At 40.8% G+C, this 15177-nt stretch overlaps 1 protein-coding gene across 3 annotated transcripts in view; it reads right to left on the bottom strand.

Annotated features, from left to right (window-relative positions):
• The window catches only part of GRAMD4 (GRAM domain containing 4), a 115774-nt gene that overhangs the window by 16990 nt on the left and 83607 nt on the right, over positions 1-15177 (bottom strand). For all 3 annotated transcript variants that reach the window (XM_034767066.1, XM_034767082.1, XM_034767075.1), the window contains exons 5-13: positions 12529-12590; positions 10289-10421; positions 9439-9464; positions 7896-7987; positions 6080-6171; positions 3699-3747; positions 2752-2823; positions 630-673; positions 417-526 (exon numbers count right to left, since the gene is read on the bottom strand). In XM_034767066.1, the coding sequence (XP_034622957.1) occupies positions 417-526; positions 630-673; positions 2752-2823; positions 3699-3747; positions 6080-6171; positions 7896-7987; positions 9439-9464; positions 10289-10421; positions 12529-12590 (680 nt within the window). The remainder of the gene's footprint in view (positions 1-416; positions 527-629; positions 674-2751; positions 2824-3698; positions 3748-6079; positions 6172-7895; positions 7988-9438; positions 9465-10288; positions 10422-12528; positions 12591-15177) is intronic.

The following is a 15177-nucleotide window of genomic DNA, read 5'->3' as shown; positions in this document are numbered from 1 at the left end:
CCCCCCCCCCCCCCCAACCCCTCATCCCCAGCTCCATTGGGTCGCGGGCATCAACAATTTTCTTCAACTGGGTCCCCAGCAAAAAAAGTTTGAAAACCACTGCTCTAACCCATGTCAATGGTACATCATCACCATGCCTTTTTTGTACAACCCCCCCCCCCCCCACCCACTCCCCAAAGTTACCATTCACTAGGTCTCCTGGTACATTGTCTATTCTGTTTTTTAGACTGTGTGCCTTTATTCTGTGCATCTTACACAGTGCCAAGAACAATGCTGATGCTTTAGTAAATATGGTGCTTTAATGTATGGACTTAAGTTTTGAAGGAAGTATGACAAAGGTCTTTCAAGAAACAAATTCTAAAATGTAAAGAGCTACGTCTACCCTGTGATATAAACATTATATATGTAATTTTTACCCATTGCAAGCCCTATAATCCTGTAGGGAAAGAAGCAGGATGCAATAAAAGCTGCCCATAGAACAATATATAGCTTCTGTGTTATTTCTGGTTGGACCCACATGAACAAGCTGTAAAAACAAAACAGAAATAGTTGTTACAGCATTTTGTTTTTAGCTGGTCAGAGGTTGTTCAAATGGTTTATTTAGGAGAAAAAGAAAAATATAAACCTACTTCTTGATTTTTTCCAATATGTCTGCCATTTTGCCAAATAGGTTCTGCATTAAAGGCAAGAGACAGTTAATTTACAATATACTTTTTGTATGCAGATAACAAACTGGTGGAAAGCGAAGTTATTTTCTATGTTAAGTGATTCTTGAAAGCCAACCACTTAGTTTCTCCTGGCTTTAGTTAAAATCCTAGAGAATTATGAAATATGCACTATTAACATGTGCATGTTTTCCCTTTAAAATTTATTTAATCAGCATTCAGGGGATTTCCATTTTGTTGTATACCTTGTCCTGCAATTTCTGACCTATTTATCACTGGTTATTTAAAGTAAGTGAAAGGAATTGCTTGATTTTATTGTTATGGCTGGAAAACGTGTGTGTCCTGGTAGTAGTATTAAATTAATGGAGAAATCAAAAGACAAACTACATAAGCAGATAACACATCAGATCTGAACTAATAGGTTTTGGATGGGACTGGAATTTTGGGAAGTTGTTATTGTACATGTCATGGTTTGACCACTGGCTTCTTTGGTTTGGAGTCAGAACCCGCCTCTCCCATGAGGGTGGTGGATCTATTTGAATGGTACATCATTTGAAGCAGATGGAGCCTGTTAGATTCAGACAGCTCTGATGAAGAACACGGTTTATCCAATTCTTAACCACTCTACTGACAGCTTGGTAGAATTTTCTAAAGTTTTTTTCCTTGACCCTTGCTACTGAGACAGCATAAATTACATGATTTGTTTTCAGTAGATCCCACTTTATGCTCTACTAAACATACTGAGGGCATGGTCTCTGACTGTTATGGGAGAAACAGATAAACATCAATGATAGAGGAGGATGAGGGTCTGGGGGTGAGGAGAGATAATTAAAAAAAGACAGATGTGAATACATAAGGAGGGGCAGAATTACACAGGAACTGGAAGAAAAACATGAAGTTTCAACTTGATGCAGTAGGGGAGAAAGTAGGGAACAGGGCAGAGGCATTAGTTTTAGTTGGGAATTGGTCCTGTTTTGAGCAGGGGATTGGACTAGATGACCTCCTGAGATCCCTTCCAACCCGATATTCTATGATTCAAGATATTGTGAGAAAAAACAATGAGCCACAAAAGTTATCTTAGCAGCCATGTTTTGTACAGAACAGAGGGGATGATGTAAGTGTCAGGCAGGCCAGGGGAAGTTGCTGGAGATGATGAGGCATGAATGTGAATTTTAGCTGTCGGGTGAGAAAGGATGTCAGACCACAGTGGTGTGGATGAAGAGGTAGTAGAATTTGGACACTGCCTGGAAGGTGTTGGCTGAGGAGGAGGAGGAGGAGGGAGTTGACGATTCCTTTCAGGCTTAAGTTACATTACAGACGATAGTGTGTTCAACAATCACAGAGAATGGGGTGAGCAGAGAGGGTGTGGGATGAAAGATAAGGAGTTCAGGTATAATCAGTTCAAGATGATGGCAAGACATTTAGGAGGAAATGTCAGACTGCCTAAATGAAGCTGCATGTCTGTGTCATCTCAAGACTACAATACTGCAACATGGGTCTACATCTTGGGACCATTAGCTATAGTTAAATAAAGCTAGTGCAGAATGCAGCAGCTCACTTAATCAAGTTTTCGTAAAGAACATACTGGACTAAGGGAGCCCAGAACAGAGCGTGGATGCATATTAACTACTAGGTGGCATTTAAAGTATTGGTTTAAGTATTAACCTTTCCCGAAGGCCACCTATTTCCAGCCCCCGCCCCCCCCCTTTTTTTAAGGGATCGTGGTTGAAGATGGTGGGCACTTACAGGGGGTTATTATTTTACTATTCTAGGCTAATATTATTGGTCTGGATAGCCCGGAAGTTCACTTACGACAGTTCGTATGCTGGATTTTATTTCTTTTTATACTTTATTTGAAGTTTTCTTATCTACTTCAGCATGCTGTTTTCATAAAATCTAAAGCAGTTTAGCATGATTCCTACCTCTCCATTACAGGGTATTTCTTTTAAATATATAAGGGTACAAGGGATTACAAGGTAAATTAGTTTGTTCTGACCCATTTTCAAACATTGTACACAGAGCTCTTTCAAGATGTATCCTTTCTTTACTCAGGAAACACAGACAAAATCTGAATGGAGTATAGTACCTGTGCTTTTTGTGCCACATCTAGAACAAGCTGAAACTTTTCTGACACTGTCAGGTCTTCCTTTGGAGGTTCCTTGGACGAGACAAAAAAAATTCCAATTAAATTTAATTTTCAGCTTTGTCACTGCTCTTTATATTTTAGAAAACTGCTAATGACAAAAATAAAAATATTTAATATACAATAAAGCTACCAAGTGTGCATCCTAAATTTACTACATTCCACTTACGGGTTTTAGTTCTTCTGCTGCTAGCCATGATTTGTATTAGCCGTAGCTAACAAACTGCTCTCCTCTGACCTATACAAATGTTGTGCAAATTTGATGCTTTGTTTAAAAACTATTTAGTAAAGTTGTATGTCTAGAAACTTATGATAAAAATAAAAATCTTTTGTCATTTAAGACCACAAGATTTTCCCTGGAACCCCAAAATCCTCAATACATTTTACTGAAAAGGTTTGTAATTCAAATAGCTCTTTATCTATTATCAATAGTTTCCAAGAACTCTTGCAGATAGTGTAAATTTCTGGGCTGTTTAAATCAAATCAATATTAATTTTCACAGGCTGAAAGCTACTGACAGCTTCACACTGTTACAGTGGACTTTCAACAGCAGTATAAGCAAAGTTTCCTGAACTGAAAAGTCCACTGGATTCAACGAGGAGATTTATCTCAAATCTCAGTTTAAACCAGAAATTCAATTTACACTTTCGTTTATGATGAAACCGCCGTTTTCCAGTAACAAAAAAACAACAACCCACAACCAATGTTGGCTTTGAAACTGCAAGACAGACAGACAAAAGAGCAGCAATAGCTGTGTATTTTTACACCCTCCCAAATTGAATGATTAAAAATGAGAAGGGACTTTGAAAGGACAATTTTCACATAAGCATTTGTGTGTGTTTTGGAATAACATTACAACATGCAGTGCAAAATGAGGATTAAAAACTTACAATGGGCTCAGAAACTTCAGGCACAATGCTCCACTGTATTCTCCAACCCCTAAAAGTCAAAGGAACAAACTATGTAGATATCTTTTCTCCACAAGTCTACCAAACAGGGTTTAAAATGCTTTTCTGCAACCAATACTTATGTGGCTTTAACAAAATAATGACGTTTCTAAATATCTATGAGAGGATAGCTAACAGCGTCCTTTCAAATCTACATATATACAAAGCGACAGAGTCCTGTGGCACCTTATAGACCAACAGATGTATTGGCGCATAAGCTTTCGTGGGTGAATACTCACTACGTCAGATGCATGTGACATAGTGAGTATTCACCCACGAAAGCTTATGTGCCAATATGTCTGTTAGTCTATAAAGGTGCCACAGGACTCTGTCGCTTTTTACAGATCCAGACTAACACGGCTACCCCTCTGATACTTGACTACATATATACACACACACTCTCTCTCTCTCTCTCCAATAACCAGTCACATGGCCTTGATATTTCAAACATTTTACACTGATTTATGGCAATGAAGTGATAGCCACTTGTATGTTTAGAGTAACTGATTTGGAAGTTTGTTCTAAGCTGTAGAGCAAAACATCACACATCAACTGTTCAAAATCATCATTTGTACTGGGAGTTCTATTTTAAAAAAAATAAGCACATCAACCCCTTTCTGACAATAAGCAGTAATTAAGGAATTACAGTATTGTTCCATAAATTTATACTAATGCTGCATAGGCCATTTGCAACTGAACCATCAAAGCTTATATTTTTCTCCTTAGCAACTGAATAATTATACATTCTGGATCCAAATCGGCCCTGGTTTAAACAGATGAAGCTTCCATGAAGTCACTGGAGTTACATCCCCACACACAAACTAAATTTGACCTGTTAAGTTCTAATTAGAAAAGGTTTCAGTGCAAGGATCTGAGCTTTCCCCCTTCTTCTGCAGAACTGTTGATATATATTATAGCTTGCAGTAAGTGATCAGTACTGGAAATGAGACTTTGCACTCTTAGGAATCCTAAGCCTGACACTGATGTTTTAGTAGGAAGGATTCTTCATGACTCTCAGGAAATGGACATTTTCAAATACCTCAGTTTCTCAGAACAGTCAGCATATACTGTATTTTTAGATTTCTTGGGCAAACAGATTCTATATAGCTGCTGAGTTTTACATTTACAACAAAAAATGCCACTACATCTAAGAGTATGAAAACTAGTTAGGTTTAAAATTGTGAAAAATTAAATATCTTTTCATTAATATATTTGTATCCAAGTTAAAATATTAATTCAACCTGTGTTATACCTGGATGAAAGAAAAAGTTCTATAAAAATGTGAACAGGCTTCAACCTGTAACATGATGCTCTCCAATCACTTCCAGTACTATTGGAAGATGGAAACTGGTTCCTTTTGGGGATTTTACTATAACAGGGGTGGGCAAACTATGGCCCGGGGGCTGCATCCGGCCCTCCAGACATTTTAATCCAGCCCTCGAGCTTCCGTCAGGGAGTGGGATCCAGGGCTTGCCCCGCTCTGGCGCTCCAGCCGGGGAGCAGGATCAAGGGCTTGCCCTGCTCCATGCGGCTCCTGGAAGCAGCAGCATGTTCCCCCTCCGGTTCCTACATGTATGGGCAGCCAAGGGGCTCCGCATGCTGCCCCCACCCCAAGCGCAGCGCCCGCAGCTCCCATTGGCCAAGGAACCGCAGCCAATGGGAGCTGTAGGGGCGGCGCCTGCAGATGGAGAAGCGTGCAGAGCTGCCTGGCCATGCCTCAGCCTAAGAGCTGGAGGGGAGACACGCTGCTGCTTTTGGGAGCTACTTGAGGTAAGCGCCACCAAGAGCCTGTACCCCTGACCCCCTCCCATGCCCCAACCTGATCCTCTTCCTGCCCTCCAAACCCCTCGGTCCCAGCCCAGAGCACCTTCCTGCACCCCCAATCTCTCATCCCCAGTGCCCTCACCCCCTCCCACACTCTAACTCCCAATTTCATGAGCATTCATGGCCTGCTATACAATTTCCATACCCTGATGTGGCTCTTGGGCCAAAAAGTTTGCCTACCCCTGTACTAGAACAATAATCACTACATTAAGTCAGTGAATATGCAGCATCACTTATGGCGACCTGAGTCATTGCAAACCCAAGAGTATTACTTACAAGGATCATAAAGATCTATCACAACACAACTAGTTTGGATTCTATGCCTTTTGATATTTGTCATAGCTTTAGAACCACAAATTTATTTAAACCCACATTTTAACCCTTGCTGATAGCAAAGTTAACAGTTTACAATTATTTCAGTGTAAGAACAAAATAAAAGCCTGTATATAAATTAAGTTACACGAATGGCTAAATCCTTAATATTTAAGCAAAGTAAATACCTGGCTATGAGGTAATTTAGGGATAACCTCAAAATTGCTAAAAATAAGAACATAGGAATGGCCCAGCCATGCCATACAGCATTCATGTAAATCTGCAGATAAAAAAGGAAAGAGTTGCAGATTACAAGCTAAATTACAATGATTTGCATGAAACAATACCTGAACTGTGTTACTAGGTATACTGCAACCCATGCTAAAACACAACTCCCCAAGCCAATAACACTTAAGGGTGTGAAAGCACCCCTGTGACTGATGAAAATGTACCAGATTCACACACCCAGTGTCAAACATTAACTATGAGATTCAGTCAGTCAGTCTCAAGGAACCACTACTTCAGCAGCCCTGAGCTGCATGCGTGGCAGTGAATCTCTCATAGTCACTTAATCTAATGACTTTTGTTGTTTTGCTCAACGGAATTTAAGACAGAAGAGGTCATATTATGATAATCTATTCTGACCTAGCAAGGCCACACTAGCAGTGAATCAGAGTGCTGAGTGGAAGTCAGGGTGGTTCTAGCGACTTGGCACTTGAGGGAGAGGAAGCAGCATGAGCACCAAGATATTGAATTGTATTTTATTCACAGAAGCAATACCCCAATGCGTCACCAACTTTAATACCATTTGGGGAAAGGAAAAGTAAGATGTCTAAGAAGAAAGGGAAAAAAATTATTTAGCACTTGCATAACAGATTGCACTTCAGAAGTGCTTTACATACATACATTACTGCTCTCACAATCTTTAAAAGGGCCATTTTTTGGACAAGTAAACATAGCAAGGTGTTCTACACGAAGCCACACAACGAGACAGTGCCCAGCCAGTATTAGGACTAGCAGCTCCCAGATAAGGCTCTTCTCCAGACCATGCTGCTTCTATATAAATCACTTTTCAGATGAGAAACAAGAATTGGTGAGATGAAGAGATGAAAGGAGGTGGATAGAGGTTTGGGAAAGGGGTGTAGAGGCAGTGTTAGAGGGGGTAAGGGAGCCCAGAAGGGAGGTGGCTCTTTTTTTAAATGTTCCTTAATCAATGTATTAAAAACAGTATTAAATCAGCAGCCCATGTTGACCTATTGGGCTACAATCAATGAAAGTCCAGCTGTAACTACGTAAAATAATTAAACTTCACTTGCATGTTTTATGATGTTGCTAGAACCCTTCAATTCAGTTACCTGCAATTTATTTTTAAAATAGAATTTAGATTTTTCCAGCATATTTTAAAATAAGATGTAGTGTGGATAAGGTGTGTCCGCACAGACCGAGCAATATAAGCCCTCTTCACAAAACTCCCACCAGTGTACCTCAATTCTAGTTCAGTCTGTATGCCTATTCCCTGGGCCTCTCTTCTGATAATAGCATAAAGAGCACCAAATTAATGCAAACTGTGATGTTATGGTGGGGTGCTGATGGGGAAGACTTGCATTTGATGTGGAACTGTACACAATAGGAACTGGACCAAGACTGACAAGATATTTCACAGAGGAACATCAGTCAGATGATTGGATGCATTTTCCGGAGGGCGGGGAAGGAGTGGTGGCAAGCGCAGGCAACAGGACAACCAGGATGATATCCACTAGGCTGTAAACCATTTGCAAATATGGAAACTTTTTTGTTTGAATCTCTGACATTGTTAAAAGATGAGCAAAGAATCCTAATATTAAAAATAGTTCTGAAATAAGAAAAATAGTTTTATTTAATAGAGAACAAAATATTATGTAAATTATACTACATTGTTTTGACTTTGACTTTCAAAGAATGCCACTGGGTAATGGCTATAAAGTTTTCAACAGTTATTACACTTAGAGGAAGAGGATAACTTACAATAAAGGCAATAGCAGAAGTGTAGATAGAATACCAATCTGATAAGGCAGAAAGATTCTTCACAAAATTAGTAACAGGTTTGGCACCTCTCTCTAGGCAGAAGAAAAAAACAAATGTTGTAATTAACAGCAACTGAATCATTTGTAAAACAACAAACAAGTAAATTGGGAATAATCTGGGATCTTTATTGAATGTTAAAGACGGATTTAGGGATTGGATTACATATTTTTTTATTTAAATGCAAGAGCTTGCCCAAAATCTCAGTGCCGAAGTAGTTAAAAAAAAAAAAACACAACTAAAGCAAGACTTCAAGATCACTGAGCATTAAAGAGAATCAGCCCCCCCATAAACTAAACAACGTTTAACACAAAGTAGAAATATGATTTGCACTGTGGTTTAGATCTTTTAAATACTCGTCTCCTTCCAACCCTGTATCCTATTGATGGGCCCAATCTGATCCCCTGTAGTCCTTAGTCAAGACTTCTGTTAACTTCCAGGAGTACAGGATGAGGCCCTTAATTTCTATTGCTCAAAATTCAACTATCCCTGCTATGCCTTCCATGGGAAGTTCTTAAACAACCAGGGCTAGATTTGGCTAAGGGCCAACATCACACCCCAAGGATTGTATGGAACTAACTGGGAGGGCCGTATCACCAGAGGAGCTCATTGGTTTAATTGCTCTTTACGGCAGCTCCTGTCGACAGTGCTGTACTGAGTTAAGACTGCTGCCCAGCCCTTGCAGAACCCTCAAAAGAGGTTAGCACTGTTTGCCTTCCTTTGGACCTAGGCACAAGGAGTCTGGATGGCTTAGGAAAATCTTTACAACCCCTTACACCAACTTAAGTCAGTCAATCTAGCCCTCACTGCTCACCTGAGGGAATTTAGGAACTATTTGGATCTCCCACATAAATATCCAGGGCACGATCTTACATTTTTTTACTCAGACAGGACTCCCCTGACTTCCTAATAAGGAGGACAAGCCATAGAATAGTCTCCCAAAGCAAATGATGGAAGCAACATATGATAATTTTACTTTAAAAACTAAGCTGTACAGAACATTAGGAGAGACTGAAACAATGAAGTATTCCTCCTGGTCAGTTAGGGTCCATGCCTGCAAACTTTTATTGACTCTAGCAGGCCTCTATCTCTGCTAATAGTTCAATTAACTAAGTAGGAGCAAGGGTTTGTAAGATGAGCTTTCAGTTACCCAGCTCTGAAGAGTTACGTTTCACCAGATGGGGTATTTATTTAGCATCCTGTATTACAGTTTTTATGGAAGTGTCCTGTTTTCTTAGAGCTTAACAAGTGAATATCTTCTGCCTTCTATTTAATATTATGGCAGACAGTATCATCCCTGGTGTTATACTGCTTACTTAAGTTACTATCTACACCAAGGATTAATTCAAGGCTTTAGAAATGCTTCCACCTATCAATTGGCAGAAGTATTTCTCAGGACTTCTGCATTTTTATATGCACAAATATTAAGTTACAGGATAAAAAAATCTGCTTTTATGTCAAGATAATGATGTTGCTGGATACTTACTTAATCTTCTCATATTTTCAGTTAACCTAGAAAAATATGGATAATACAACATGATGTTAGGCAGACATTGAGCATTTCAGTGCAACTCAACAGATCTGTATTTCTGTTCTAGTACAATATGTACAGCACATACATTAGACAGCTAGCGTATCAATGGTGTAAAGCTACTCAGCTGCCAAAAATGCAATTCAAAATGAATTACAACTAAGCTGTACCTGATATCAGATCAAAATTGAAGCCAAAACCTGAGGTACTTAACTTTTCTAGCACACTGTGGACCCAGTGACTAGTTTATGGGTATGTCTACACTGTAGCTGAAGTACACTTTCTAGCACAAATAGACAGATGCGCTAGCCCTGCTCGCGTTTGCATGCCAATAATAGCAGTATAGCAAGGAATAGCATGAGTCGCAGCTTGGGCTAACCACCCGAGTACAAAACTGCCTGGACCCTCTAGGTACATACTAGGGTGGCCAGCCCACATTGCCATCTGTGCTATCCCTGGCTACTCTGCTGTTTTTGGAGTGCCCAGCTTGAGCAGGGCTAGCGCCTGTCTGTTTACCCGAGATAAAAGCACACTCCCAGCTGTAGTGTAGACATACCCCAAGTCTAATTTCATTCTAAACATGCAGAAAATATGGGATTTGAACTCTCTGCTGCTAACACTGATTTAGAAGCATACATAGAGAGCCAAAATTAGTCCTGCTACTTCAACTTCTATTACTTTTTATACAAATATATTTCCTTACATGTATTTCATTACAGTAGAATCATTTGTGACAAGTTTTATGCTGGTTTATCCAAAAAGAAAAAAAAACAAACAACAAAAATTGTTTTACAAGTATTTTTACCTTCTAGCGCTAAGTGGCTCTTCAGTTTCCACTGTGTTTTCCTCTGGCTGAAATCTGAAGTCTTCAACATACTCCCCAAATTTGTCATAAAACCACTTCTGGACTCTCGAACACATCATCTGACTGCGTTTATCTATAAATCCGAACAGCATATTTTGTACGTTAGGACAAAAAGCAACTTTTGAAAAAATCAGTTGAAAAGAACTCATGTTGTAACATGCAACTAGTACTGTCCCAGATCTAGTTTCTTTGTTGTTTAGTGGCATTCTTTGCCAATCATCACCTCTCTCGAGAACCCCACTGCAGATTCCAATGAGACTGAATGGTTCCTTCTCCACCAACTCTGGAAATTAAAAACAATCTAGAACCATCCACTTTTTTAAATTAGCATTTCTCTCCTGGTCTTTAAGGAGAAATATTACAGTTAAATGTAGATGTGTCCAGATAAAGTTTTATTAAAAGTAGCAGTAGTTCATATAATTTGGATGTTTCTTCTGGATTGCTTCTCTTTCAGATACTCTGCCAAATATATACAGTAGGCAAATACAGGCCAGTAAACCTAATTTCAGTACTGGGCAAACTGATTGAAACTATAGTAAAGAACAGAATAATCTGACACATAGATGAACATAATTTGTTCAGAGAAGAGTCAACATGGTTTTTGTAAAGGGAACTCATGCCTCACCAATCTACTAGAACTCTTTGAGGGGGTCAATGAGCATATGAATAAGGATTATCCAGTGGATATAGTATACTTAGATTTTCAGAAAGCCTTTGACAAGGTCCCTCACCAAATGCTCTTAAGCAAAGTAAGCTGTCATAGGATAAGAGGGAAGGTCCTCTCATGGATCAGTAACTGAGGGGGGGGGGGGGGGGGCCTGCACACTCCGGTGGATCAAAGCAAGTTCAAAATAACGTGGTTTCACCTTTAACGCAGTAAGATTTTTTGGCCCCCGAGGACAACGTTATATTGAGGTAGAGGTAGGTGTGTGTGTGTGTGTGTGTGTGTGTGTGTGTGTGTGTGTGTGTGTGAGAGAGAGAGAGAGAGAGAGAGAGAGAGAGAGAGAAAATATGATGGGGTCTAAATTAGCTGTTACCACTCAAGAAAGATCTTGGAGTCATTGTGGATAGTTCTCTGAAAGCATCCATTCAATGTGCAGCGGCAGTCAAAAAAGCTAACAGAATGTTGGAAATCATTAGGAAAGGGATAAGACAGAAAATACCATATTGCCTCTATATAAATCCATGGTAGATCCACCTCTTGAATACTGATGCAGATGTGGTCACCCCATCTCAAAAAAGATTTATTGGAATTGGAAAAGGTACAGAAAAGGGCAAAAATAATTAGGGGTATGGAGCAACTTATTTATGAGGAGAGATTAATAAGACTGGGACTTTTCAGTTTGGAAATGAGACGAATGGGGGGGGGGAATATGACAGAGGTCTATAAAATATTGAGTAGTGTGGAAAAAGTAAATAAGGATGTATTATTTACTCCTTCTCATAACACAAGAGTTAGGAGTCACCAAATTAAATTAGTAGGCAGCAGGTTTAAAACAAACAAGAGGAAGTATTTCTTCACACAATACACAGCCAACCTGTGGAACTCATTGCCAGAGGATGTGGTGAAGGCCAAGAGTATAACAGGGTTCCAAAAAGAACTAGATAAGTTAATGGAGGATAGGTCCATCAATGACTATTAGCCAGGATGGGCAGGGATGCCAAACCATGTTCTGAAGTGTTCCTAGTCTCTGTTTGCCAAAAGCTGGGAATAGGCGACAAGATGGATTACTTGATAATTACTTGTTCTGTTCATTCCCTCTGAAGCACCTGGCATTTGCAACTGTTGGAAGAAAGGATACTGGGCTAGATGGCCATTCTTATGTACTTATGTTCATCTTTGCTTTTAGAAGAGGACAAAAATTCTAGTTAATGTCAAATACTAAAGAACATATTGACACCAGCATTCTCATTTAATTTCAAAGGAAATCAAGAGAGATGCAAAGCACTCTTTCCTTTCATCCTGTAAACTTAAGTTTGTTAAGTGGAATCATGGCTGCGTGAACAGAAGAGTATATCCACATAATCGCTCATATGTAGCTCTCCAAAAGCCTGAATAAAGATCAGCTTGTACACAAATGTTCCAGTATCATCTTGCAGATCAGTTTTGAGAGAAGAGCTCATGTGAATAAAAACTGATAAGTGAATCAAATCACTAGTACTGACTTAGTCAAAACTACCTGTTCCATTGACTTGTGTCGGTGGTTTTGCGGGTTGCTGTGTTGTAGGCAGCTCTTCTGTTCTATAAAGGAAAAAAAGCAACAAGAGATGAATTCCTGTAGAATCAGAGTATTTCACGCTTATAATTTACCATGAATGAACCAGATGCATATTTTCATGCTGCAGGACTGCCTCTGCTGGGGAATGGGAGAAGTGCTGTCACTGTCTGTTTCCATGGCAGAGGCAGCACAAGAGCATGGGAGGAGGAGGAGGAGTTAGGTTAATTTCCATTGTAGTACAAGCTGTGCTGGTAGCCACCGGGAAAGTAAAATAGTCAGTGTAGATTTTCACAGATATTTTTAGAATCCGTGAAAACAGAGTAAGTTTACAGTGAAAAGCTAAAGCATGCCCCTCTTCCCTGACTGCTCAATTCCTCCTCCCTTTAGCTCTACAGCCAGCCATTCTACAGTTCATTCCAAGGTATCTCTGTACACGTGTCGTATGTGCAGTAAAATGGTTCAGAACTGGGGTTCCCAACATGCGTCAGGATTTCTTGACCATACTTCTTTCCAATACTGCTGACTGGGTGGGGGATTGAGAACCACAGTTCCAGAACAATATTCTAAAAGGTTTAATTATGCCATCATTACTACTGGAGACACCAGCTACTCATTTTCATTAAATTAAGAATAAGACAAAGACTTTCTTTAAATATGGTATTGTTTAAATTCCTATACAACAACACAGAGTGCACAGATATCAACTTATGATGAAGTTACTTTTAAAACTTGCTGAGGCGAAGTTAATCATTCTTTCACTAGTGGGAAAATATAGATCTCCAAAAGCCCAACTTTCTGTGTATTGAACATACAGTAACATTCTCGTTATGTTCCTGAAAAATGCGACTTTAAGGAAACGATGTTAAGCTAATCCAATTTCCCCATAAGAATTAGTGTAAATGAGGGGGTTAGGTTCCAGGGAATTTTTCTTCACCAGGCAAAAGATTAATACACACACACACACACACACACACACACACACACAGAGTATACTACGTTTTAAACGATTTAATACTGTACACAGCAATGATGATGATCATTGGTTGAGGTGGTGAAGTCAGAGGGTGGGATATTTCCCAGGGAATGCCTTACTGCTAAATGATGAACTAGCATTCAGCTGAGCCCTCAAGGGTTAACCAATTCTTGTTAATGTAGCCTCACACTCTACAAGGCAGCATGAATGGAGGGAGAGAAGACAGTACGGCAGAGAGAGAGACACCTTGTGTGTGGGAGAGAGAGAGAGATGCGCATTGCCCCTTTAAATAGGCTGACCTCACTCTAAGTACACTGCCTTGTTAATTAATCAGCAAGTTGAGACAGCAGCTGCTCCCCGGAAGCTCCCTCCATCCTGAGCCCTGTCGTGTCGGCTCCCCACCCATGGAGATGGGGTAAGTGGGGTGCAGGAGCAGGGGGGAGGGGGAACACCCTGACATTAGCCCGCCTCCTCTCCCCCATGACCCCCACACAGCAAGCAGGAGGCTCCCGGGAGCAGCTCCAAGACAGAGGGCAGGAGCAGCACATGGCAGTAGGGGGAGGGATAGCTGAACTGCTGGCAACTGATAGCTTGCTGGGCAGCTGCTGCATAGAGAACTTAAGGGAGCAGGGAGCTAATAGGGGGGCTGCCGGTCCTCCCTGGTTCCAAGCCCCCTATCAGCTAGCTCCAACGGGCTGCTCTTCCTGCAAGAAGTGGACGAAGCAGGCGGCTGCCAAACGACATTATAAGGGAGCATTGCACAACTTTAAACGAGCATGTTCTCTAATTGATCAGCAACGTAACAACCAAACAACGTTAACCAGAATGACTAAGTGAGGAGTTACTGTACCAGGAGAGCGGAGGTGATAGGTGCCTGAAAGACCTACAGCAAACATGATTGGTCGTAACAGATGAGACCAATGGTCCTTCAAGTCCAATATCCTGCCAGTTTGAAAAGTTAACTTTGGTACATTTATATGCAAATGTAATCACAATGTATTTAGATGTATATACACTTCTGTTCCCATACCTAGTTTTCCGTTTTGTTGCTATTTTTACACTAATTTTCAGCAACTCTATTTCGATCCATAGCCAGCTGCTGCTAGGATGCTCTTAGGTAAAACTGTGACCTTCAGGGATCTTCCAATCCATACAGCATGGCTCTGACCCCATGCAACTACACTGCTCCACTGGAGAAGTTACTCTGACAGTGTAGGATAGTCTGTAATAAGAGCTTCTTTAACATGAACTTACATGATTGCCAAACCTACTGCTTGAAGCAAAAGTATAAGTCACATACATGCATTCTCAGACTTTTATGATATAGGTGCTCTCAAGTTAGGGTTACCATATCCAGCAAATAATAAAAAAAAAGAGGACCCTCCACGGGCCATGGCCCCGCCCATTTCCCCACCCCCAGCCCGCCCCAACTCCGCCCCTTCTCCGCCCTAACTCCGCCCCCTCCTCCTTCCCACTCCCAGCCACAAGGAAAGGGCTGCCCGAGTGCTACCGGCTTCACGGTTTGCCGGGCAGCCCCCAGACCCTGCGCCCCCAGCCGGCGCTTCCCCAGCGCAGCTGGAGCCTGGGAGGGGAAACGCCCAGCCGGGGCGCAGGGTCTGGAGGCTGCCCGGCAAACC

This window comes from Trachemys scripta, chromosome 1 (genome assembly GCF_013100865.1).
Source record: "Trachemys scripta elegans isolate TJP31775 chromosome 1, CAS_Tse_1.0, whole genome shotgun sequence".
Classification (NCBI taxonomy): Eukaryota; Metazoa; Chordata; order Testudines; family Emydidae; genus Trachemys; species Trachemys scripta.
This window is presented reverse-complemented; position numbering and strand designations above follow the sequence as displayed.